Source organism: Eptatretus burgeri, chromosome 3 (genome assembly GCF_056783735.1).
Source record: "Eptatretus burgeri isolate ZD-2024b chromosome 3, Ebu_testis_v1, whole genome shotgun sequence".
Classification (NCBI taxonomy): Eukaryota; Metazoa; Chordata; class Myxini; order Myxiniformes; family Myxinidae; genus Eptatretus; species Eptatretus burgeri.
The window spans coordinates 27,294,607-27,321,724 of NC_140963.1; the positions used below are offsets into that span (position 1 = coordinate 27,294,607).

At 41.4% G+C, this 27,118-nt stretch overlaps 1 protein-coding gene across 1 annotated transcript in view; it reads right to left on the reverse strand.

Moving 5' to 3' along the window:
• The window catches only part of NELFB (negative elongation factor complex member B), a 56,048-nt gene that overhangs the window by 6,823 nt on the left and 22,107 nt on the right, over window positions 1-27,118 (reverse strand). Inside the window, exons 8-10 of the mRNA XM_085872745.1 lie at window positions 19,680-19,822; window positions 2,718-2,824; window positions 2,097-2,238 (exon numbers count right to left, since the gene is read on the reverse strand). Coding sequence (XP_085728871.1) covers window positions 2,097-2,238; window positions 2,718-2,824; window positions 19,680-19,822 — 392 coding nt within the window. The remainder of the gene's footprint in view (window positions 1-2,096; window positions 2,239-2,717; window positions 2,825-19,679; window positions 19,823-27,118) is intronic.

Below are 27,118 nucleotides of genomic sequence, written 5' to 3' on the forward strand. Positions count from 1 at the left end.
TCTCAAAAGGCACCCTCAATGCGAGGATGTGTACAGTTGCTCAATATTTAAGGAGATCAGGATCCTGTATATTAGAGAGCCGAGTCCAAAAGGAGGAGGAGGAAGAAGGAGAAGAAGAAGAAGAAGAAGAAGACGAAGAAGAAGAAGAAGAAGAAGACGAAGACGGAGAAGACGGAGAAGACGGAGAGACGGGGAGACGGGGAGACGGGGAGACGGGGAGACGGGGAGACGGAGAAGGAGAAGAAGGCCGAGCTCCCTTCGAGCAGCGTTCGCTACGCGAGACGCTGCTAAAAATATATGTATATGAGGGAGGTCCAAAAAAGTCGAAAAAAATAGAATGTTGCTCCACAAGCTTAAAATTATTCTAATATGATCCAATAACGCGCATAATTTTTTTGAGCTTGATCGGAGGTGATTTCGAGATCGCTCCAGATGACGACTTTTAGTCTCATGACTTGAATAAATTAGGGTATGGTCAGGTACGATTACATGTACTTCTGGATGTCCGAGGTGGAAATGGAGTGCATTTTCGAACTCTATGGGGTCGATTTACTCTAATAAATGACTGCACCGACGTTGAATTCACGAACATTTCGAAAATATGACCTAAAACAAGATTTATCATTACTGGAGTTGAGTAACTAATCCTACTCATTTCGATATTTTCTAATCTATAATTAATTTGTTGTCCGTTTAAACATTTCTTAGAGTAAATCGAACCCACTGAGTTCGAAAATGCAGTCCATTTTCACCGAGGAAGTTCAGAAGTGTACAGATTCGTATCTCACCATACCCTAATTTTTCAATCAATGGAATTACAAACTATTAGAATATTTCGTCTCATTTACCAAATACCACAATCATCTCCGCCTCCATTGCTGTCTCCACTCCCACCTGAACTTATTTCTAGCCGTCCCAACATCCAGTGTTTTAGATTCAATGATTCACGAAAAATGTGTGTTATTTATTTAGTTATTATTATATTAAATTAGGGAATGGTGAGATGCGAATCCAAAGACTTCTGAACTTCCTAGGTGAAAATGGACTGCATTTTCGAACTCAGTGGGTCAATTTACTCTCAGGAATGTTTAAACGGACAACAAATTAATTATAGATTAGAAAATATCGAAATGAGTAGGATAAGTTACTCAACTCCAGTAATGATAAATCTTGTTTTAGGTCATATTTTCGAAATGGTAGTGAATTTAACATCGGTGCAGTCATTTATTAGAGTAAATCGACCCCATAGAGTTCGAAAATGCACTCCATTTCCACCTCGGACATCCAGAAGTACCCGTAATCGTACCTGACCATACCCTATCTTAACCAACTCATGAAACGAAAAGTCGTCATATGGAGGGACCTCTAAATCACCTCCGATCAACTTAAATTTATTTATGCGCGTTATTGAATCATAGTGGAATAATTTAAGGCTTGTGGAGACGTCTGAAATTTTTTTTTTTTTGCTGTTTTTGGACCACCCTAATGTGTGTGTATATATATATATATATATATTTATATATATATATATATATATATATATATTTATATATTTATATATATATATATATATATATATATATATATATATATATATATGTATTTCTAGCCACTGACTCATTGACTTGACTGATATAAAACATCGGTACCCTCCAGGTGATGTTGAAAGCTGAAATTTTGCGTGCCAATAGACATCGAAGCCAGTACACTGGAAAAAATTTTACAGAATCGTCAGACATCCATAAATGAAAATATAAATAACTGAAAAATAAATGTAGGTGAGTGACCCGAGACAATAGCGAAGCACGGTAATTTTGTGTGTCGATGGACATTGAACCCGATACACCAGGAAAACAAAAAGATCACAGAACCGTTGGAAAGCAACGGAAAACGAAAATATAAATCAATGAAAAATCAAATGCAGTCGAGCGACTCGAGACAATGGAGCAGCACGGTTCATATGCTCACACAATGTGAAAGCACACCCCGCAAGTATATACATCAAACTTTGTTGAGTAATGTGAAAAGAGAAGCTTCACATGGTATTCTTCATAAAATCAGGCAAAGTAAAGCCCAATGTACATTCAATTCCTCACTTGGATATAGCAGGAAGCAAGAATCCATCAAATACAGGTGTGTAGAAATCCTCCGAAGAAAAATCTTCAATGAGGAGAGTCAAATGTGATGTGAACAGGTGAAGGAACAGGTCTCCAGAAGCTAAATCATTGTAGCTTTCCCCTAAGAAAAGCAATGTATGCAATTAAACCATTCGTTTTGCCAGTACAATGCTTTATGTATGACATTTGGAAAATGACTGCACATCAGATGATGTGCGAGATGAATGGGAGAGATCCTATTTGTGAGGACAAAAAGACAGCACAACCAATCCATTAATGATGGGAAAATTGAAAAATAATCATGAATTTGGAACAGCTTTCCTTTCAGTTCATAAATTTGAGTCAAAAGGGTCCCCCCCCCCCCTCTTGAAAATGTTTCATTGCAACAAACAACACTGTGATTCGAATGGTATCAGGGAAACACACACACCGCAGGAAACAATGCGTGACAATGGCCGAAAACAACGTAATTAAAGGATTACATCTGTGCAGTGTTTCATTGGTGCAGAACCCATTCCTTCATGATTGGGAAAGCAAGGGAGTGGGGAGGGATATTTTTCATTCCCCATCTCACATATGCAGCAAAATTTATTCATTCACCAAGAACTGGAAGCACACGAATGATGGCATTCTTGTTCCTCTGTCGAGCCAGATGGAGCACGTAGAAAAGACCCAACTGGCATGCCACGCGCTGCTTCTGCATCATCCTGCAACACGGGTTGCACAATCATCGCAAAAGAAAGACAGATGCAACAAAGTGTTGTTTAAGAGGTCAAAAGTTTGGCTTAACTCCATAAATAAGCATCTATTTACATGGTATTTATTATTTATTTATTAATTCAGATCCACATGCAGCCTGTGGCTGGCTTGGCTGCATCATTTTCTGGGGGCAGGGATGTGTCGCTGATACAATGTCCCATGACCAGTAAGATCGTACTCATTTTGCCGACCTCGGAAGGTTAACAGACTGAGTCAACCCACCTGGTGTTAATTCATTGACACGGCAGGGGCTTGAACTCAAGACCCTAGGATCTTAAGCCAGTCACCTTTATCGTTAAGCCAACAGCAGGCTTATTTATTAGTTGAGTTGAAAACACTTGCAAAATACCATTTGCACTCCTTATAATTACCTCAGCCACCGAAGATGGACGGATGTTGTGTTTTCATCCGTCTGTTTGTTACTTGGCGAAAAAAAATTGTTTGTCAAGTGTGTTGGTTTGTCGTGTTTGTCTGTCTGTCTGTTTGTTACTTGGTGAAATTTTCGATTTTGTCAAGTATGGTGGTCTGTTCCGTTTGTTGGTTTGTTTGTTTGTCCGGTCGTCTACAGGCCAAACGGCTGGACCAGTCGTTCTTAATTTTTACACTTGATAGGCAATCCACCCGAGACGGTCCACGTCCAAACCCCGACTTAATCAGACTAAATGTCACGACGTGACGTCGCACAACGTGAAAACACATTTTTGGACATAACTCAGTGACCTGAAGTCGTAGCGACTTCCTGTTGACGCCAAAACAAACTTCAATGGAATATCTAAATGTTTTAAAATGCATGTTAGTACAAATTATGCACAGTTTTCGCAAGCGCATGACGTCAAAGTTTTTAGCTATTGGCGTGATTTAAAAAAAATTCTATTCGTTCTAGAGGTCACAATTCTTAACCGATTTGGATGAAATTTTTTACAGTTGATGGACATCCACAGTACAAAAAGATATGTGAGATTAGGTGATGTTCAAGATCAGGATCTGGATTCTGCATCACTTTATATTATCGCCCATTATAAACCAATGGGTAATTTTGTGAATTACACATGGCTATTTCTCAAACAGTTTTGCGCTTATTATATTGAAATGTATACTGTCTATTTATGCATGTAATATTAACATGTGGACAAAGTTTGATCGAAATTGACCCAAGGTCAAGGTCAGGGTCACCCAAAACAGGAAAAACACACATATAAAATACATATTTTTGTTTTACAACATATTTCAAACCTGATAACAGGATCGTAAAGCTGGTTGAAAAGCAATGTTCCGAGGTATTTTCAAATATTTTATACGATCAGAATGAAGGCAACAAGCACCGATGATAAGTTGTTGAATGTCACATGGTGGCTTTAAATGAGTTGTGAAAATTTTGAATCTGCTGCCGTTACCATGACAACGCGCGTCTGACAATTATTATTTGTGACGTCGCGTCATTTTATTAATGTACGAACAAATAAACACCACACCTTCCATGACATTACAGCTTGGACCACCACACGGAAAGGTCAACTAATTCGCCAAGTGTCGTGCTAAAGGCCCGGTCACACCTTGACGTTTTAGCCAACGTATGCCGATTTTTGAATTTTTTTTTCTAAAACGCTGGCACACGTTGAATACGTTATGGGTAAGTTTTGATAACATTGAGAGCACGCTGAAAAACACTGCCATACGTCGTTGTACGTTGGCTTTAAACGTTGTACTTTTTGGTTGTCCTCAAATTTTTTCATGCTCGAAATTTCACGACGTATGCCGGCGTATGACTCACACGTTCCGCTACGCTGGCCACAAGTTGTATGCACGGTCTGCGATCGTTGACAGACGTCAACACATGCTACTCGTAAGTTAATCATAAGTTGAGACACGCCGAAGTAATGTTTCGCGTACCCGAAACTTATTTCTAACCTATGATTAACATGTTGTTGGCACGTTACGCGATCGTTGCCACACATCGACAGACGTTACTTTTAAGTTACTCATAGGCTGAAAGACGTCGGTATAATGGATCGTCCTTGCGTCAGCGTCCACGGCCACGGCCAGGACACTTATTTGCAGCATTCTTCAAACTTTTCTTCAGCATGACGAGGATGTTCACACTTCGATGTCTAGCTTGGCTATGAATCAAATTGTCCATCGGCAGCGTCTATTTAAAATAGTCAAGTTCGAGCGTTTTAATACGTTCAGAAGAAACACTTCAAATTTCCAAACCCCAGCGTCAAAAAACAAAGGCGAGTGACAGCAATTTAAATCGTTCATTGCAAACAATGAAAATAGTTGAGTGGTACCGTTTAAAAGTCGTTGAGTGTAAAAAAAATCCAATTGTTGAGCGCAAGCGTCTACTTTCAATAGTGGAGTTTGAGCGATTTAGCACGTTCAATAGAAACGATTAAAATTTCCGAGCGCCAGCGTCAAAAAACAAAGGCAAGTGACAGCAATTTAAATCGTTCATTGTAAACAATGAAAATAGCTGAGTGGTACCGTTTAAAAGTCATTGAGTGTAAAAAAAAAAATCCAATTGTTGAGTGCAAGCATCTACTTTCAATGGTGGAGATGCAGCCATTTAAATCGTTGAGTGGCAGCCTATGAATAGCAAACCCCACGTCACCGGCAAAGATAAACTGCCGCACGATATGGATAAGTTAGGCTATCGTTGGGCATAGTTTGTGAACGCCGGCTACACGATAATTATTCGTTGGTATACCGTATCTATAAGTTATCGAAGCGCTCTATGCACATTATTAGTTCATTGTGTATTTGTCCAAGCCGTTATAAATAGACCTAAATCGTAAAAACAAGCCATCGCTCATTGTTGAAAAAGCCCCATAAAAAATTAGCCGCGAAGAACTTCGAACAATGGTGCAAAGATGTCTCCTACCCGTGGACACGCGGACGCAAGGAGGATCCATCATAACCAACACCCTCCCCCTCACACACACCTACTACTGCCAACATGAACAAACTAATACTAATACTAATACTGATACTGATACTAATACTGTTACTGCTGACATGGACATCGACTCAAAAAGGAACTCGAAAACACTGTTGGGTTCCCCTTTTATGAACACCATTTTTATATACCAATTCCCAAAACCGCTGGGAACACGTCTTTATATGGCAGTTGTAAGCTAGAAACACGTTCATTTATTTTTTTTGTCGACCGGAAGACGTCATTGGAATACGTCTACATACGTCGATGTGTGTTGGGACTACGTAAAGAATTGGTTCAAAGCACGTCAGACATAAGTTTAAAAATAAGTTTCACGTAAAAAAGACATTACCGCGACGTGTTTCGACTTATGAGTAGCTTATAAGTTGCCTTTGTGGACGTGAGTAAGCGTCCGCATATCGTGTGTACAACTTATTCCCATCGCATGCGGAACGTGTGTCATACACCGAGTACGTCGTAAAATTTTGAACATGTTTAAAATTTCTTGACGTACTCTACTTACTACGACGTATGATAGCGTACTTTAGCGTTGTACTCACGTATACCAAACTTACTCATACCGTATTTGACGTGCCCCAACGTTTTAGACACATTTTTCTTAGGTCGGCATACGCTGGCAAGATCGCCAAGGTGTGACCGCGATGTTGTCACTTCCATTTCTACGGCAGTTATGATTTGAATCGTTGTGCGTCAGCCTTTTAATAGGCTACGTCACGACATCGTCTGCGATGCGTGCAACGCGCTATGCCTAAGTTAGACTATCGTTGGGCATCGGTTGTGTAGGCCGTCAACAGGTTCAGCATTCGTTGGTATAAGTTATCTATAACACAACGAAACGTTCTGTGTCCGTTACCAATGCGTTATACATAAGACCAAGTCGCTATGAATACGTCCAAATCTTAAAAAAAAAACATCAAAAGTTCAACGTTAGCCAGCGTTTTACATAAATTTTAATACGTTGCCATCGCTGGCTAAAACGTCAAGGTGTGACTGGGCCTTAAGCACGATTTTTCATTTGTTTGTTTGTCACATGATTTTTGACGACAGTTTTCAAGCAATTGCTCTAAAAAAAACATTTGTGTGTGTAGTTGACTGGCCAAGGACAGCAATGCTTAATATTGGTGAGGATCTGAATCCGGATCCAGATCTGAGAAAAAATTTTAAACTGATTCTTCAATAATTGAGAGATTGGGCCAAAAACAATATACTGCATAGCACAATATCTCACAAGGTTATGGGTGGATTCACATGAAACTTGTTGGACAGGTTGGGAATGCCACCAGGAAGAATTGCTCCAAATTTGGTGAATATCCGATTCCAGATCTTAATACGAGGATTATTTAATTTTTAAATTATTCTTCACCATTGTGAGATGGGGCTAAAAACGATATTGCATGTTATCTCAAAAGGTCGTGGGTGGATTCTGCAGAAACTTTGTGGACCTTATGCGTGTATGAAAAGGACTAATTGACTCAATTTTGGTGGAGATTTGAATCCAGGTACGAGAATTTGTTTCACCGATTCTTCACCATTGAGAGATGAGACCAAAAACTATAAAGAGCAAGATATCTTTGAAAGTTGCGGACGACTTGTGACAAAACTAGATGGATGAGTTTGTTAGGGAACAACAACAAGCCGATTAGATTTTGGTTCAGGTCCGGATTCAGATCCCACCTCTCATTGGGATACCAAATATAAACTGTTCAGCCTGGCGGAGGTTGGTGCTCTTCCGAGTGCCATTCTAATTTGCATAATGTAATACATGCATAATTTCCCTATGTTTATGGGAAAGCACTCGAGAAAATGGTCTGTAGAATCCTGTTCCCAAGCTCCATTTCAATTGGTCTTGAAATATTTCAGGCAAATATCATGATTCTAACATCCATTAATGCCTCCATCTATTAACGAAGCTCAAACAAACATTAGCTAAAGAAAGAAATTTTTTTATGATTTCCGATCCCCACCACTCCACTCGAGGTGTTTCATTGAACCAAAAACCCCAAAAATGTTTCCAATTTCCAACAATAATTCACCATACCCCAAAGGTTGAAACATTTTCCCAAGTCTCCCCCTTTCCTAACCCTCACCTCTCCCACTCCCAAACTCTCACAAACAAAATGCAAATAACCCACAACAGACCAATGTGACATCAGCACATCTTAGTTTGACAGTTTCCACACAAATGACATTAAATCTGTGTTAGTATATTATAAAGTGGAATCACGATCTGAAGTGACACCTGGTTTCAACGGCCACTCAAGGGCATCCCAAGACGTGGACTTTGAAGACAAGTGGTCACATACTCCAACCAAGCTAAAATACTCTTATCCCTGACAATCTGAGACTTGAGAAGGAAGTTGAGAAAGCGATAAGAGCAATGAGGAGTAGAAAAGCAGGAGGGCCAACGAGAGTTGTGGGAGATATGTTGAAGGCAGCGGGAATTTGGGGTGTGAAGCGAATGACAGAGATTTGTAATCTGATGGTGAAAGAAGGCCGCATTCCGGTGGATTGGGAACAGAGTACCCTTGTCCCTTTGTATAAATGGAAAGGCGACCATTTGGACTGTGGCTCGTATCAAGCAATAAAATTATTGGAGCATGGAATGAAGGTATCGGAAAGGGTGTTGGAGAAGAGGATATAATAAGGAAGAAGGTAAAGATTGAAGAAATGCAGTTTGGATTTATGCCAGGAAGAGGAACGACAGATGCAATTTTTATTGTAAGGCAGTTGCAGGAAAAGTACATGGAGAAGAGGAAGAAGTTGTTTTTTTGGGTTTGTTGATCTGGAGAAAACATTTGATAGGGTTCCACGTGAAGTTGTGACATGGGCATTGAGGAAGTTAGGAGTGGAGGAATGGTTGATCAGAGTAGTGATGGCCATGTATGAGAGAGCACGCACAGCTGTAAGGACGAAGGACGGGAACAGTGGTGAGTTTGAGGTGAAGGTAGGAGTGCACCAGGGGTCGGGACAAAGTCCTCTACTACTTGTAGTTGTGATGAAGGTGTTGGCTCGGAGTGCAGAGGGTTTACCATGGGAGTTGTTGTATGCAGATGATCTGGTGTTAATTGCAGAGAGTATGGATGGACTGAAGGAAAAGATGAATAAGTGGAAGGAATGTATGGAGGCAAAAGGTTTCAAGGTGAATATCGGAAAGACGAAGGTGATGGCAAGTGGGAAAGCATGTGGTGAAGTGGAAAAGACTGGGAAGTGGCCGTGTGCTGTGTGCAGGAAAGGTGTCGGAGTGAACTCCGATCAGTGTACAATGTGTGCTGAATGGGTTCATCGAAAATGTAGTGGGGTGAGAGGGTCGTTAACCAGTGTGGCAGCTACATTCAAGTGTAAGGTGTGTGCAGAGTGGGAGTTGAAAATGGAGGAAATGTTGAGTTGGAGCATGGAGATGACGTGAAGCTGGAAGGTGTGAAAACATTTTGCTACCTCGGAGACATGCTGAATGGAGAAGGTGGATCAGACTCGGCGACGGTTGCTCAAGTGAGATGTGCATGGAAGAAGTTTTACCCTCGGAGATAGATGGCTTTAATCAGAATTTTGGGTAAGGATGGTTTGATAGGCCTACTGTATGTAAAAAAGGGTGCTGAATCCAAAAAAGCAGTCTTATTGACCCCACTCAAGACAAAATGACCATTTTAAACCCCTTTTTGACCAAATATGACCATATTTGGTCAAATTACGTTGGGTAGGAGGGTTTAATCAGAATTTTAGGTAAGGCTGATTTGACAAGCCTACTTTATGTAAAAAAGGGTGCCGATTCCAAATAAAACCGTCTTATTGACCTCAATCAAGACAAAATGACAACATTAACCCTTTTTGGCCAAATATTCCCTTATTCCGTCAAATAGTGGGTCTAATCAGAACTTTAGGTAAAGATGATTTGACAAGCCTATTTTAGGTAAAAGAGGGTGCTGATTACCAAAAAAGCAGTTTTATTGACCCTATGTAAGACAAAATAACTATTTTTGGCCAGTTTTTGGCCAAATATTAAAACATGCCCCAGTGTTGAATATTGTTCTGGGAAATATCAATATTTCAAATATTGATATTTGCAAGCTTTCCATTTACCCTTTCAATTTACCACATTCAATTCGTCATTTCCATTATCATCATCACTGTCTTCTTCATCCTCTGAATCATCATCAGTAATTCAATCATTGTCATCATCATCTCCATCTCCATCTGTGACATCTTCTGGTTCCATGGTTTTAGAAAGAATAGTTGGCATCTGACTGCCGGTAAACCAGAGTGGTACAAAATCTCCGTTGACCTCTTTCCAGCCGTGATCTGTGGGTTGAATGTTCTCTCGTGGATCTCTGAGATGTGCGTACTTCCAGAGATATGCCACGTAATTTCGCTGTGCCAATTTTTGCATCAGAACATTTTTGCAGGGTGGGAGCATGCCTGCATCAAGTCCCTTTATTTTCTCCAATGGACTGTCTGGATCTGTCGGTTTGTATTTCTGTAGGAAGATTTTCAACCTGGCGTCATTCACGGATGATAATGCTCCCTGACCATTGAGTGAACACACATATCTTTCTACAAGGCTGGAGTCATCATCAAAGGTGGTTGTCTCTCCGAGCATGCTGATGCCTTCGAGATGACGAGCACTCTTCTGAGCTTTCTTCAATGGGTTCACCTTTCCCTTCCTGAAGAAGGGCGACGTGTAGTCGCATCCTGTCAGAGCACGATAACCTGGTAGTGCCTTGCAAACAACTGGGCCGAGGTGGTTTGCTTGCACAGTAATATGGACATACCTTCGAGTGTTATCACTCGAATGTCCAAGGTCCATCCACACATTGGACTTGAGTTGTCTTGAATGATACAGGAGAATGACCATGACATCAGTGTCTGTTGCATGGACAACAACATTCTGTCCTGGTTCTGTTCCATTAGTAGTTTTGTAGATATCATCCTCAGCTGATGATTCAATATACCGCTCCACTCTCTCACTGGTGTCATCTTTTGAGCCGGTGTACTGAATCCTCTAGAACTCTGATATTTCAGTAGGTATATTTGTAGACTGACCATCATGGATTGCTTCTACTGTGATTGGATTTGGGAATTTATTCTCTCGGAGCTTCTGGATCTTCCCCCTGAGGAACAAAGCTACATTCTTTAATTCATTGTCCATAGCATCCTTTGTGAGAGAAAGATAGGTCCCTTGTTTTTTACTTTCTTGATCAACCTAAAGCTTGCTGCCATAATGTGCTTTGATTTTGGACAAAAGATTGTATGGTTCAGAGGTTGGGTCTTCCCTCCCCTCCTCTTCTTTGAGAAATTCAATGAAGGTTTGATTGACATCAACCAATTTCTTTGAAATTTCTTTCAGAAATATTTCGGAGTCGATATATGAAATTATTCTTAAGAAAGCAGATTCTCGTCTCTGTGCGTACGTTGAACCTTTTTCTTTTATTTGAACCTTGGTACCTTTAGCAATATACCTTGCTCTGCATGTGTTGTGGTAATTGACTTCCTTGGCTATGAGAAGTCAATGTGCTCATATTCACGAAGGAAATCTTTGGCGTTCAGTTGCCTTGCAGCATTTAAAATACTGTCCTGTACTTGTAGAGTTTCACATGGAGATAGTGTTTCAAAACCACTGGGGAAATGCTTACGGTCCGGACCATTGCAGGAAATACAATTTTTCTTCAGCACACCAGTAGTTGAGATATTTGCCACTGGGGCTGTTCCACCGTAGATCGTGTTTCAACAGTAACATGTTCATCAGAAAATATTTTCTTTTCTTTTGACTGTGTCTGATAAGCCATGAATTTGCTGTAACAGTCACTATGAAATCCATAATGAGGCAGTGGTTCAGCTTCAAAGTTAATGGATTCACATATAACGAGGTACTTTGATCTCTTCTGATATTGAATACTGGATTGAGCGATGTCGCCTGCCGTTTCCCATGTCTGTTTAGTAAAATGAGTCACTGAATCACCACCATGCTCTGTATCACCCACATGCAACACACTGCAACGGCACCTCTCCGCCATCAGCCATGATGAGGATTAACTTCCTGGGTCGTTCCTCACGGAGCATGTCCCAAAAACATTAACTGTCTTGTCAGCTGCACAGTAAGATGGAGGCCTAAAGCACATGTTATATCATCTGAGCCACTCAAGGAGGTGCTGCCACCTGCAAACAGAAAATGAAAATACAAATTAAAACAATTAGTCTTAACATCATTGTTGATTTTGCACACTGCTCGAAAACACTATGCAAACATGCGATATGCCCCAACATGGAATTTCAAACTTTTGACCACTGGTGGCCAAAAACTGAACAAAGCGATTGGCCAATTGGTTACTTCTTCATTATACATTTATCATATATATTTATATGTCATGATTATCATGAACAGAACATAATATTATGTGATGCAATTCAAACGATGTGCACACCTTCAGAACATCCAAACGCGGACCAATAGAAATTGACCAAATATCGTCATAATTTTACCGTAAAGGGTTAAAATGGATATTGTGTCTTGAGCGAGGTCAACAAGACTGCTTTTTTGGAATCGGCACACTTTTACCTAAAATAGGCTTGTCAAATCATTCTTACCCAAAATTCTGATTAAACCCACCTACCAAAATAATTTGACCGAATATGGTCATATATGGGCAAAAAGGGTTAAAATGGTCATTTTGTCTTGAGTTGGGTCAATAAGACTGCTTTTTTTGGATTCAGCACCCTTTTTTACATAAAGTAGGCCTGTCAAACCATCCTTACCCAAAATTCTGATTAAAGCCATCTATCTCGTGGAATATTTCGGGAACTGAATGGTGTGCTGACGAGGAGGGGAGTGTCATTGAAGTTGAAGGGAAAGGTGTATGCTACATGTGTGAAAAGTGTGATGATCTGTGGGAGTGAGACATGGGTAATGAACGCAGAGCAGCAACGAAGGCTGGAAAGGGTGGAAATGCAAATGGTTTGGTGGATGTGCAGAATATCGTTGAGAGAGGGGAAGATAAATGATGAATTGCAGAAGATGATGGGAATAGGGCCTGCAATGGATGTTGTGAAGAGAAACAGGTTGAGATGGTCGGGTCATGTGTTGAGGAAGGATGAAGTGACTGTGTGAGAAGAGTGATGGAAATGAATGTAGAAGGAAGTCGAGGACGGGGAAGACCGACAAAGACTTGGCTAAAGGCGGTGGAAGAAGAAATGCGGGTAAAGGGGTTATAACAAGGGGAGATGCAGAAAATAAGGGTAAAGTGGAGAAGATCGTCATGGGGGCGGCAAGGCTAACCCCTGCTCTCGCAGGGAAAATGGCCTTAACAATTTCTGTTGTTGTTTTTCCAGAAAAGCTGAGCATTGTCTGTCAACGCAAGCGGAAAACAGAAACCCAAGCCATACTGACGATGATATGTGCCCACACAAACAAGACACAGACACAATGAAATGATTTCATGAATCAAAAAACACAGCAGTTGATACAAAGAATTTCAAAGAAGGCTTTATCAAAAAAGAACAACACATGAAGACACCCATTATTGTGATGATCAACATATGGGAAGTATCACTTTAACTTTTGAAAAATGCCAAGTTAATTTCAGAAAGTAAACAGATCAGAAGACACGAATCAAGATAATCGTGGAGTCGAGTTCGGTCTGTGGATATCCCGAACATATCAATTTCTGAAAGAAAAAAAATAGGTTTATCAGTTTATTTGGAACAAGCTGTTAAATGCTCACAAATGTTGCCATCTCCTCGAGACTCATGGCAGAGATAGGATTGCTGCGTTTCCCTGTTTCAGGGTGAAAACCTTCAACTTTGACATGTAAATATGTGCATCGACTGTGGACGCAGATTTGGGTTCATATCCCGGGTCTCGTTCTTCCACGGCGGTGTCGTTTTATTCACGTCGGTACTGTTTTTCAACATGGCCAAGGCAGGCTGTGACCAGTCTTTAATTTGATTGTCACGGGCCTGCAAATCTCTCTCGAGCTCAGACAAGTCCTGGAAGCTGCAACAAAAGAGCTCATTTGCAAGTTTCTCCATTAATGAATGTGACCAATCATCCTCACAGTCGTCTGTAGTTGGCGCATTGGTCACAATGAAGCACTTTGCAAAAGCACTTATCGATGCTCGAAATTTCCACCTCTTCCCACAAATGGCATCAAGGATCGATATACATCTGAGCGGTTCGCTGCTGAATTTTCCTTTGTGCTTCTCAATCTCTCATGTTAGATATTGTAGCTGCCGCCTCCAAAACTTCAGTTTTGCCATTTCAATAATGTGCTGATCCACAGGCTGGGATTTTGATGTGTTCACTGCGAAGAATTGAAGTATCACCTTCTTCGGCATTACCCTCGGGTGGCAAGGAACATTATAAATGAACAGCAAAACATGCTGGTTTTGATGTTGCATTATTAAAACCAAACCTCTCAGGCACTTTTCAAACAAAGCACTAATCATCCATGCTTTATTATGCCTGTAAGTCACTGGCAAAGTCTTTGGGACAACCTTTCTGAAAGAGTGTGGCTTCTCTGATTTGTCCATCATGAGCAGTCACAACTTCTCACCTACAATTGTCAAACTCTGCTCGGAGAGCTAACGGCCAGCTTGGTCCCCCCGTTCACATAAAAACGTGTTCCTGGTAGTGTCGCAAAAGAACGGCCCTGACTCAGCCCCATTAAATGCCACTTGGAACAAACTTTTCGCAGAGTTCAGGCAACTTTGATTTGCAGTCATATACGTATTCGAAATTTCCACGCATTCTCCTTCTGCACCACAAAATGTGTCTACTTCTTCACAAGTGTTATTTTTCAAAGGTGTTTGTCTGCTCAGCCACCAATAATCCCCCACTCGTACAGCAGTGTTTCTCCGTGCATTCAACAAGGGGTATTATCTCCAATCCCATGATCTTTATCTCCATTTGTCAAATTTGGGAAGCTGGAATCCGAATGAGCATTCACCCCCACCCCATTCCTCCTGCTCAAAGCTTCATGTCCTCCCTTTCTGAATCCCTTCTCACCCCACCCTCTCAAACCTTCCCCGCATCCCTCACACACACAATCATTCCCAACATGCCTCATACACATTAACCTTCCCATGCACCCAACACACTCAAGCTTTCACCCACACTCAACACACTACTCAAACCTTCACCCGCACCCAACACACTCAAACCTTCACCCATGGCCAACACACTCAAACCTTCACCTATACCCAACACACTCAAACCTTCTCTCACACCCAACACACTCAAACCTTCACCCGCACCCAACACACTCAAACCTTCCCCAGCACCAAACACTCAAATCTTCACTCGCACCCAACACACTCAAACCTTCTCTCACACCCAACACACTCAAACCTTCACTCGCACCCAACACACTCAAAACCTTCCCCAGCACCAAACACACTCAAACCTTCACCCGTGCCCAACACACTCAAACCTTCACCCGTGCCCGCACTCAAACCTTCACCCACACCCAACGCACTCAAACCTTCACCCACACCCCACACAAAAACCTTGTCCATTACCTCACCCCCCCCCCCAAGCCTCACCTTACACCACCCACCCCCCACCATCTCTAACTGTGTGGACCTCAAACATCCAGGACCTTCTCTCCAACCTGGCAGATATGTCAATCTAGGCCACTGCCAATAAACCGGACATCTCTGTTTAACAGAATCCTTCCTCCCACGGGAAATTGCTGATTCCTTAGTGTCTCTCCCTGGTTATTGTCTCCTCCGATTTGAAAAGCCTCAACCACACCTCGGTGGTGCAGTTGCACTTTACATCGATAACTGAATTTCTCACTGTCCAGGTACTGATCTTACACCTTCCATTCCCCAAGAGTGCCTCTGAATGTGAGAAGGCTGAATAGCTCAATTTTGTGTTTGCTTCCAAATTTTGTATGTCCAGTCCCTCACAGTCAGGACCCAACCTTTCCTGTCATGCCTAACTGCTCTTAAATTATGTCTTTTGCACCTAAAAAGGCAGAGAAGGTTCTTTCAACCCTCAACTGGACCGGACGGCATCAGCTCACGTGTCTGAAAATCTTGCTCTGCTGCTCTTTCCCATACTCTCTGCCATTTTCACTTGGTCATCTTCCATATGCTTGGAAATCCACCAACATCACTGCATTACATTAAAAAGGTGCAAAGACTGATTGCCTTAACTACAGACATATCAGCTTACTTCCAATCATCAGCAAGGTCCTGGAATCCATCATTGCAGTTGATATGAAATCCTTCTTTTTCTCCAACGTCATCTCAGATCATCAATTTGGTTTCAGTCCAGGTCACTCCACCTTGGATATGCTGCTTCTACTCACTCAACAATGAATGGAGGCCCTCAATATCAGGCATGAGATCAGGCAATATCAGGACATATCTTGTACTTTTGATAGTCCAAAATGTGTGCCAATGGCATCCAAGTCCAACTCCACACATGGCTTATTAACTTAATCTGCTCTCATAGCCAATGTGTGGCACTCAACAGAACCCTTTCATCTCCTTTCCCCACCAAGGCTGTGCCCAGTGTTCTGGGCCCAGTTCTATTCCTGATCTTCATAAATGATCTCTCTGAATCTCTGGAAAATCCTCTCTAAATATCTATTTTCTGATGTCTCCACCATCTGCCATGACATCTCTCATCCTTCAAACAGGCAGGCTGTAGCCCCTTCCCTCTCTTCAGATCTTGATAAAAATCACAAGATGGTCAAACACTTGGAATCTGCCTTTCAGTCTTGACAAATCTCACACACTCACTTTCTCTCTCGGAAAGGGCCGTCTGTCGTCACCCCCCCCTTTTTTTTTTTACTTTCTTTCCAATTCTCTTGAGGAAATTCAGTCATTCAAACTCCCGGGTCTCACTACATCAGTCGTGATCTTTCTTGAGCAAACCACATTTCAAAGTTGGCATCCAAGGAGAGTCGCCGACTGGGCACCCTCAGTCACACAAAGTCCTTCCTTGGCACACCTGAATTCACAGCCACCTACCAGGCCTTCGGCTGCAGCTTAACGGAGTACTGCTCTCACCTCTAAGCTGGCTCCCCTTCATCACACCTTGCTAAGCTTAACGCTGTTGAATCCAAGACCTTCAACAATATCCCACAACAAAGGTGAGTATATGAGTCTATCACGAAGCCATCACAGACAGATTAGTAATCTCTGTCTTCCACAACCTCCTTTCTAGTCTTGCAGCCTCTGCTCTTTCCGTGCTTTGTCCACCCCAGGTTTCTGCAGGGCTCACATGGTCCACCATCAACCCCCTTCTGGTTAAACAACTTAAATCCAGGATCACTGCTCAACTCCTCATTCGTTCCTCTTTTCTTCCACCTGTAGAACCAACTTCCACATTTTCTTCAATCTCACTCTTCCTTCCAGGTATTCACAAGACAGCTGTTCACCACCATTAGATCTTTCCCAATATAAAACCATGATCTTTTCTACCCTCATTAGCCCCACCCAAATTTCCAGTTTCCTTCCAGTCTCCTTCTTTATCCATCTTTTCCACCCCATACAGCCTCTCCTGCCCCATATTCCTCCCCACACCCATTGGTTATCCAAGTCTGCCTCTATCGTTCCTTCTTGGTTTTCAGTTTCATCATGTTTGTACCATATCCTGATGCTGTGTGGACTTTGCTTCCCTGCCGACGGACCTGTGGGAGCTTGTACATGTTGATGCCTTTGAGCCTGGGGAGTAACTGCTGAAATCTATCTGTCCAGGTTCTTCCTGACATCTTTGTTCTTTGTTCCTTTCACATTTCCTTCCAATTATTTTTATCACAATTCTCTTTATACATTCCACTTCTTGCTTTTCTTCTTTTTCGTCTCTTTTCCGATCTTTCATTATCTGTCTCTCTCAGGTTGAAGTGAATTATTGGATAAATTTTTTGATAAGGCTCACTTGGCTGTGCCAGGATGGGTTAAGGGTTTTGGGAGGAGCAGCTGAAACCCAAATCCTATCCAGGTTCCTCCTGATGACTCTATATTTGCTCTTTACTTCTTCGGGTTCCTTCTTGTTCTTCGATTTCATTCAACTCTGCTGTTTGTGTTCCCCCCTCTCTCAACTGTTCCTTTTGTCCTGTTGTGTCATGATGCGTTCAGTGTACCGATCCCAGCTCTTCTACAAGCCTCGACTATGTATTTTTTTAAAAACTTTTTTAAAAATCTCCCACAAAAATGTCAACATTCCCTCGTGCAACCACTCATTTATCCCTGAACACTGTTATGTCTTCTCAAAACATTATTCCAGCCATCTGTTTGAAGCCTTACATGTTGTTCGGTCAACTGCGTTGGCAATCTGTAAGGCCTTTCCCTCCTACAATGGTCCAGCAGTGTGCCTGGCCATTGCATCTCAAAACCCCGAAAAGCATAGGTGGGTAATGTCTTCATTTCCCGTTTTTCTCATTTGTCTTAAATCAGTCAGTCCCCAAACACAATGTTGAGATGTCGCTCAAAAGTTCTGCTTTTCTCTTCAAAATGTTCTGGATTTGCCGCCGAGATCCTCTGCTATTTTGCGAGCATTTTTTATATGCTTCTCTGACAGACAGTTCAATAACTTTTGCTCATGAAGTAAGAACTTTTCTCCTCTTAGCAGAAGACTCCATCTTTGTGACCAAAAAGGGATATTCATTTGTCAATCTTTCAATCATATTGTTGAAAATTACAGGAAAATGAATACCAAGAGGGAGACATTTTTAGTTGGGTCTTTTTTTCCAGTTCCACGTATTGCACAGTGTGTAAAATCAATGAAAGGTGCAACTTTAATGTAATACTGCAATTCCTTTGCAGTATTTCTTGATTTGTCATACAGTAATGCAACAAAAAAAAAGTTGTTTTTTCTCTTGACAATGAAAACAAAGCTAAACTTGAGAATTCATAGAACATCTTACCCCACGCATTGACTCAGTATAAAATTAAATTGAAATAAAATAATAAATGTCGTTTAAAAATAATTCTGGAAGTTTCGTGCCATTGATGCAGGCTTCCACAAATTCCCAATTTTACCTCAAAATCAATGCGACATGGTTGCAAAACTGCATGGAAAATAATTTTGCAAGATTATGGAGCAGTGATAATTATAGTGATAATTATTATAGTGATTATAATCTATGGTCTACTAGAATAATTGGTCAACTGGCTGAGCTTCAGTTTTGTCATCTGATGATAGCAAGTCTAAATCCCAAATACACAACTACAATGGCAAGGAAATCACAAACCACCCTATGCATTTCAATGCTCAGGAAACAGCTTTTGCTGTTTTGAAACAGCATAATCATCTCAGGATGTTGCTTGGACCTTCCACGGAGCAACCAACTCCCAATGACGATAAGAACTAAAAAGCATTTTACAGAGAAATTGCGAAATGTTCCATTATTCTATCCCATTTCAAAGCAAGATACTTCAGCAGAAAGCAAGGTAATGAAAGCATGAAAAACAAGGACAAATGTGTCCAAGAGCCTTGTCATTCCACCAGTCAATCTCCTTGCTATGCTCGCTTCCAGGGCATCGAGTGCCTCCAGGGCATCGGGTGCCCCAGGGCATCAAGTGCCTCCAGGGCATCAGATGCCTCCAGGGCATCAGGTACCTCCATGGCATCAAGTGCCTCCAGGGCATCAGATGCCTCCAGGACATCAGGTACCTCCAGGACATCAGGTACCTCCATGTGGCCTCCCTGCCTGCTTCACTCCCTATTCTCACCCCCAAAAAAGTTTTGTCTTCAGAAGAGGAACAAGACAAGGAAGAAGAAGAGGAACAAGAACAAGAACAAGAACAACGCAGAGCTCTCTTAGAGCCAGCGTTCGCTACGCAACGCGGCTAAAAATGTGCAAGTGTGAAATCTGGAATCATATGCACAATCCGAAGTTACAGACCTTGTCAAAGTATCCGGAAGAGATGTAGGATATGTTTGAAAGACTCGTTCCTCCACAGGCAGACGCTGATCAACAACGTATGTGCTGTCATCGGTGAGTAGAGACATCAAGCTGGGAAGGAAGCGAGTAATCAATTCCACATCCTGATTGAGGAATTTCAAACAAAGGAGGATGGAAGTTGGGGAACAAAGAAAAAATGTTTTTTTTATTATCAAAAGGTATTACAAATAGTACCTGTGATCAATATTCCAAGAACCTATGGATTCGAAACTTCAGTTGAGACAATACATCATGTTATAAGACTTAAAACACCCCTCTCAAAGAATAATACTGTGACGAATTTTGGAAACCCCGAAGGTAACACATACCAAAGCACAAAAACAACCCCAAGTATAGTTATCTTCGCAGTTATTGCGCAGCTAACTTGGGAATCCTGCGTTTGTATGGGAAGAGAAAATGCATTATGTTTGCAGGAGCATCAAACCTTATTGTTTCGTGTGTGTGTGTGTGTGTGTGTGTGTGTTTGTGTTTGTCCCTACTTTCTTCCCCCTTTTTTTTTTTTTTTTTTTTCCTCTCTCTCTCTCTCTCTCTCTCTCTCTCTCTCTCTCTCTCTCTCTCTCTCTCTCTCTCTCTCTCTCTCTCTCTCTCTCTCTCTCTCTCTCTCTCTCTCTCTCTCTCTCTCTCTCTCTCTCTCTCTCTCTCTCTCTCTCTCTCTCTCTCTCTCTCTCTCTCTCTCTCTCTCTCTCTCTCTCTCTCTCTCTCTCTCTCTCTCTCTCTCTCTCTCTCTCTCTCAAATATACTTTACAAGACAACACACCACAAACATTAAGCCTATATTAATCAACAAGGGTTGAATGGATAACGTGATGAGGTGTAGATGAGGGAGCCCTCTCAGCAAAAATGGCATCGAACAAAAAAAAAAAGGCATTGAAACAAAAAATGGCGTCGAAAGAAAAACAAAAAAAAAACAAAAAATTACCCCCGTGCGGGAGTGACGGTCATCTCTGCGAGAAAATATGGAGCCTCCTGAAAGTAGGGCAGTTTTTGCAAACTTTGAAGTCACGTGACACGAAAACGAAAGCGAATATCGAAAATCCGGCCTGACCAAATTTAGATATTGTCCCATAGATTCATATGCCACAATAAAATTCAAGATTGCTTGAGAAATGTAGGAGGAGATAGATTTTGAAAATCGTCATTTTCGCATTTTTTGCCAACTTTGAAGTCACGTGACACAAAAACGAAAGCGAATATCGAAAATCTGGCCCGATCAAAATTTAGATATTGTCCCATAGATTCATATGACACAATCAAATTCAAGATCGCTTGAGAAATGGCAGAGGAGATAGAATTTGAAAATCGTCATTTTTGCAACGGAGGGACGGACGGATGGACGGACCGTCACCTCTCAACACCAATATTATGAGGTCATGCTCGAAGAAATGACCTAAAAAGGGCGTCAAAAGAAAAGCAATAATAATGATAATAATAATAATAATAACAGAATGGGAATAAGGAAAAAAAAACGCATCAGAAGCAAAAAAATAAAATACATTTTTTTAAAACTGCATCAGAGGCAAAAAAATAAAAAATAAAATTGCGTCAGGAGAAAATAAACAAGCAGTCATAGACTGGTACTTAGAAAATCGTCAACTTGACCTCTGACCTTGTCTAATAAAAGCTGTCTCGAGAGAAGGTAGCAACGCAAACCAGAAGTTTCAACGATGATTCTGCACCAAACCATCAAAAATCGAATGTTTGACCTCACTGTGACCTTGACCTTTGACCGATTTTGACCAAAATCTAAACAGCGCGAGCCATCACCCTCCCGAATCACGTGGTGTAATTTGACATTGCGAGCTTCTTCCGTTCTCGAATAACTTTTTTTGGATGTTTGACCTCACTGTGACCTTGACCTTTGACCGATTTTGACCAAAATCTAATCAGTGCTCGCCATCACCCTCCGAAATCACGTGGTGTAATTTGACATTGGTAGCTTCTTCCGTTCCCGAGCCGACAAACAAACACACACAAACAAACGAACACACACAAACACACAAACAGATGACAGAAGTCACCAATATACTTACAAAATCTTTAGATTTCGTAAGTAACAAGCAGTCAGACTGGTAATTACGAAATCGTCAACTTGACCTCTGATCTTGTCTAATAAAAGCTGTCTCTGGAGAAGGTAGCGACGCAAACCAGAAGTTTCTACGATGATTATGTACCAAACCATCAAAAAAATCGAATGTTTGACCTCACTGTGACCTTCACCATAGACCGATTTTGACCAAAATCTAATCAGCGCAAGCCATCACCCTTCTGAACCACGTGGTGTAATTTGACATTGGAAGCTTCTTCAGTTCTCGAGTTATCATGTTTGGATGTTTGACCTCACTGTGACCTTGACCTTTGACCGATTTTGACCAAAATATAATCAGCGCTAGCCATCACCCTCCGAAATCACGTGGTGTAATTTGACATCGATAGCTTCTTCCGTTCTCGAGTTATCGTGCCTACAAACAAACACACAAACAAAGAGTCCGGAAGTCATCAATATACTTACGAAATCTTTCGATTTCGTAAGTAACAAGCAGTCATAGACTGGTACTTACGAGATCGTCAACTTGACTTCTGACCTTGTCTCATAAAAGCTGTATCTAGAGAAGGTAGCGACGCAAACCAGTAGTTTCTATGATGATTCTGTACCAAACCATCAAAAATAATAACATCGACTGAAGCAAAAATCTCCATTTCTCCACGCAATTATTTTCCATTATTTTATCAAAGTCACAAAACCGTAATATTCGGCCATCCACCAACAATCTTAACATAATCCGACGGCTTAGCGAGTCACGCATGCGACGATAACCTTTATTTGGATAAAAAATGACTTTTAAACACCATCTTTATCGAAAACACTGTCAGCGCGCACACGAAAAACCTTTACGCGACAACGACGCATCTGCTCGAGCGCGCTGCACCACGTGACGAGCTGTGACGCGGCGATTGAAATATTTTTATACAATCTTAAAACGTCTCCAAAACATCCGATTTTTACCAGAATTTCGACAACCGAGTGTTAAGCGTCCGAAGCGATCACAAAAAACCGAAGACAAAATTAAAATCGAAGTTAAAACGAACTCGTAATGTCGACCGAAGCAAAAATACTCCATTTCTCCACATGAATTTACGGATTTATGTTTGATCTCACTGTGACCTTGACCTTTGACCGATTTTGACCAAAATCTAATCATCGCTATCCATCACACTCCTGAATCACATGGTGCAATTTGACATCGATAGCTTCTTCCGTTCTCGAGTTATCGTGCCTACAAACACAAACACACACACACACACACACACACACACACACACACACACACACACACACACACACACACACACACACACACACACACGACAGAAGTCATCAATATACTTCCGAAATCTAAGTAATAAACCGGCGTCAGAAGCAAAAAACAAAACTTTAAAAAACGGCGTGTGAAAAATAATTAAGGGTCTCGTACAATGTTTGTGGATTATAATAAATTCTGGTACATCAGCTACACAGATTTCCAATGGTCAGTTCATATTCTTTTACGCTCCACGGTAAGTTCCTAGTTTTTCATTGCTAGTAATTTATGCTGGACAAGTCACCACTCCATAACAGGGCAACCCTTAACTAGGGATCTGGCCACAATACCTGCACACGTTTTTTGAAACTTACTGAGGGTTGTTTAAAAGTTTACAAGCAACCATAAGTGGACAGTAGAGCTTGGTTAAGGTATCAAAAAAAAGATGCCGTATTCTTTGATACAATGCTTTGCCTGCAAATTACTCGGCCACCAGGTTGTAGTCAAATTCTATCTCGAGCAGAGCTCCGACACTAATTAAAGAGCTCCAAGTACAGTGTGCAGGGGTTATCAAATCAATTGCTCTTATGAAAAAATTTATGTCAAGAAATGTGAGATAACCCACTGAGGAAGGCTGTCAATCAAGCTCAAAAACCATAAATAATCAACCCTTCCTCCAACTCCACTTTTCATTATTTTTCCTTTTCAGGGTATGGGCTCATAGAGGAGGTGAAATATAAATCATGCACAAACGCAGCCATGCAGCCAAATACAAGACAACACCAGAATCAAATTACGTTTTTGAAAGTGAATGTCCCTCAACCGTGCTGTTCCTTCTCCTCCCTCTCTTTCTGCTGCTCTTTTTGTTCTATTACATCCTGATCCATTCGATGTTCTAGCTCCTCCGTGAGTCTTGAATTTGCACTCGGATACAAAAAATAAATTTCAGACAAAAACAAGTACTGAGCTTGGGGGAGTGACATCCCTTCCTCGAGCATTTTGGGTACTAGCGACGTAATTTTTTTTTTTTACAAGTGAAGTAGTTTTTTCTCTTTGCACTCATTGTGGCAATTGAGGAAGAAACACCCTCAATGGAGTTGAGCCGACGAGTTTTGTCAGTGCTCGATCCTCTAAATGCTGAGTGCCAAACAAGGAAACAGCACGTGCCATTTTAAGTCTTTGCTACGACTTGGCAAGGACTGGAATCAAACCTTCAAGCTCACATTCCACCCATTATGCCAAAGTCAACAACAAAAAACAACAACAACATGCAGTTGATATGAAATCTTTCCTTTTCTTCACCAACCTCATCTCAGATAACCAATTTAGTTTCAGACCAGGTAACTCCTCCTTGGACTTGTTGCTTCTACTCACCCAACAATGGATGGAGGCCCTCAATGTCAGACATGAGATCAGGGACGTTTCTTTGGACATGTCTTGTATTTTTGATACAGTCTGGCATACTGCCTTCCGCTCCAAACTCCCTGACTATGGCATCCAAGGCCAACTCCACAAATGGCTGAGTGACTTCTTCCACTCTCGTGATCAACGTGTAGCTCTCAATGGAATCCTTTCATCTCCTCTCCCCTTCAAAGAAGCATTCTGGGCCCAGTCATATTCCTGATCTTCATCAATGACCTCTCTGACTCTCTGGAAAATCATCTTTCTTTAATTTGCTGATGACTCCACCTTCTGCTGTGATATCCCTCATCCTTCAGACAAGATAGGCTGCAGCCTCTTCCCTCTTCAGATCTTGAAAAAAAAAAAAGAATCACAAGCTAGTCAAACACTTGAAATATATCTTTCAATTCTGACAAATCTCACACTCTTGCCATTTTTCTCCGAAAAGATCGTCTCAACCCCCATTTACTTTCTTAAAAATCCTCTTGAGGAAGTTGTCAATCACAACTCTCTATCAGCCATGATCTTTCTTGGGCAAACCACATTTTAAAGTTGGCCTCTAAAGCCAGTCACCAACTGGACAACCTCCGTCGTACAATTTCCTTCCTTGGCACATCTGAAATACTATCCACCGACAAGGCTTTCATCCACAGCTGGATGGAGTACTGCTCACCCCGTGGGCTGGCTCCCCTGCCCCATATCTTGCTCAGCTTAATGCCGTGGAAACCAAGACCTTTAAGGTTATTGGAATCTTCCACGATTAAGCTGAGTCTATTAACTGATCACTTCTCCATCACAGAAAGGTCAGGAGTCTCTGTCTTCAACCACCTCCTTTATGGTCTTGCAACCTCTGTTCTTTCTGAATTGTTCCCCCCCCCCCCCCCACAGAGGATTCTGCAGGGCTCACATGGTCCACCATCATCCCTGTTCTGATTAACCTACCTAAATCCAGGTTCCTAAATATATACCTAAATACGTTCTTCTTTTCTCCCACCTGCAGAACAAACTTCTACATTTTCTGAAATCTCATTCTTCCGTCCAGGTCTTCAAGACAGCTGTTCACCACCATCTCAGATAATCCACCAATCCAAAACCATGATCTATTCTATCCTCAATAACTGCACCCCCCCCCTCCCATCCCAACCCAATCCCCTCTCCTTTCAAAATTTTCCCTTGTGAGAGTTCCCTTCTATATGCATCTTCTCCACCTTATGCATCCTCTCCTGCCCCTCATTCCTCCCCACACCCATTATTTGTCAAAGTCTCCCTCTATCTTGGCCTTCAACTCTGCTGTTGGTGCTTCTCCCTTTCTCTTTTCTTCCTTTTTTCCTGTTGCATCCCGATCCGTTCAGTGTACAGTACGAGTACTTGCTCTTCCACAGGCCTTAACTATGTAGAGAAAAACAAAACAATTTTTTTTTTTTCAACAACAACAAAATCATTTTTGGATGCAGATTCCACCCTCAACACAAACACCGTTTCCTTCACTCCTTTGATTTTTTCCAAGTGTCCCTCCACTCTTCCTATTCCTCAGCGATCAAAAGATATTTCTTGCTTTGCATTACAGTTGACATTCCAGCCAGTCTTTGCTATCGCATCATAGTCTCAGCATGTGCAGTTTCCCCAGCATGACCCCTGCATGCCACATTACCCTCAGCAGCAGATTTGGCACAAGCAAATGAGCCTTTTGGATGTGAAAGAAATACAAGATCAGCTTGCGGACAACTTTTTCTCTCATCAGCTATTTAGTCTAATTCTGTCTGCAAGACAAACACAAGAACAGCTGGACATCGAGCTAACACTCTACTGCACATTTTATAGCAAAATGCTTACGTATTGTTTGATACAAAAAACAAATAGTGTTCAGGTAGTTCGAAGCTTTTAAGTTATTTTTCATCATTTTCAAAGGATTGTTCAACATTGTAAATGACGGGTCAGTCATCAAGTGATTAATGTTTTTCCTTGACCCTCTCTCTTCTGTGATGTTTCCTTGTGCTCCAGTTGACATTTCAACTTTTCTCACTTGTTTGAGAGATGGTTTATTCAAAGTGCAAACCACAATGTCGATTTTTATACAGGTGTCAAGGTTAATGGAAGAGCACTGCAAAAGCACTTTTGGGACATTAACAATGTTGCCATGTGTAACTGTTCGGTAAATGATGAATGATCTTTACTGATCGTGGTTCATGGTCATTGTGCACACTTTATATGGAAGCAGTGCAGTATGAGTGCATGTAGAATATCAGCCTGGTAGGTTTCATTTCTTTAGGAAATTATATTAAAAAAATAAAAAGAATGAACACCTGGTACTGCTTGTCTTTGTGATAATTACATTTGTCACTGCTTTGAACAGTTTCCTTATAATAAGCAAAACGAAAAAATCATTAACTAGAAGGGCACTTGGAAGAGCGCATACCTCCACCACGCAATGCCTGATCCGCGAGAACGTATCCGTTCATTTTTGAGCTATCGGTTTTGGCCCCATCTTTCAATGGTGAAGAATCACTTTAAAAATTCTAGAAGTCGGATCCAGATCCGGATCTTCACCAAAATTTAATCAGTTCGTCCTTGTCACACACTGAATCTGTCCAGCAAATTTCATCCGAATCAGTCTTCGAGTGGCAAATTTGATTGGTCGTGATGACGTAAAACGCCGCAATATTTTGTCCAAGTACTGCC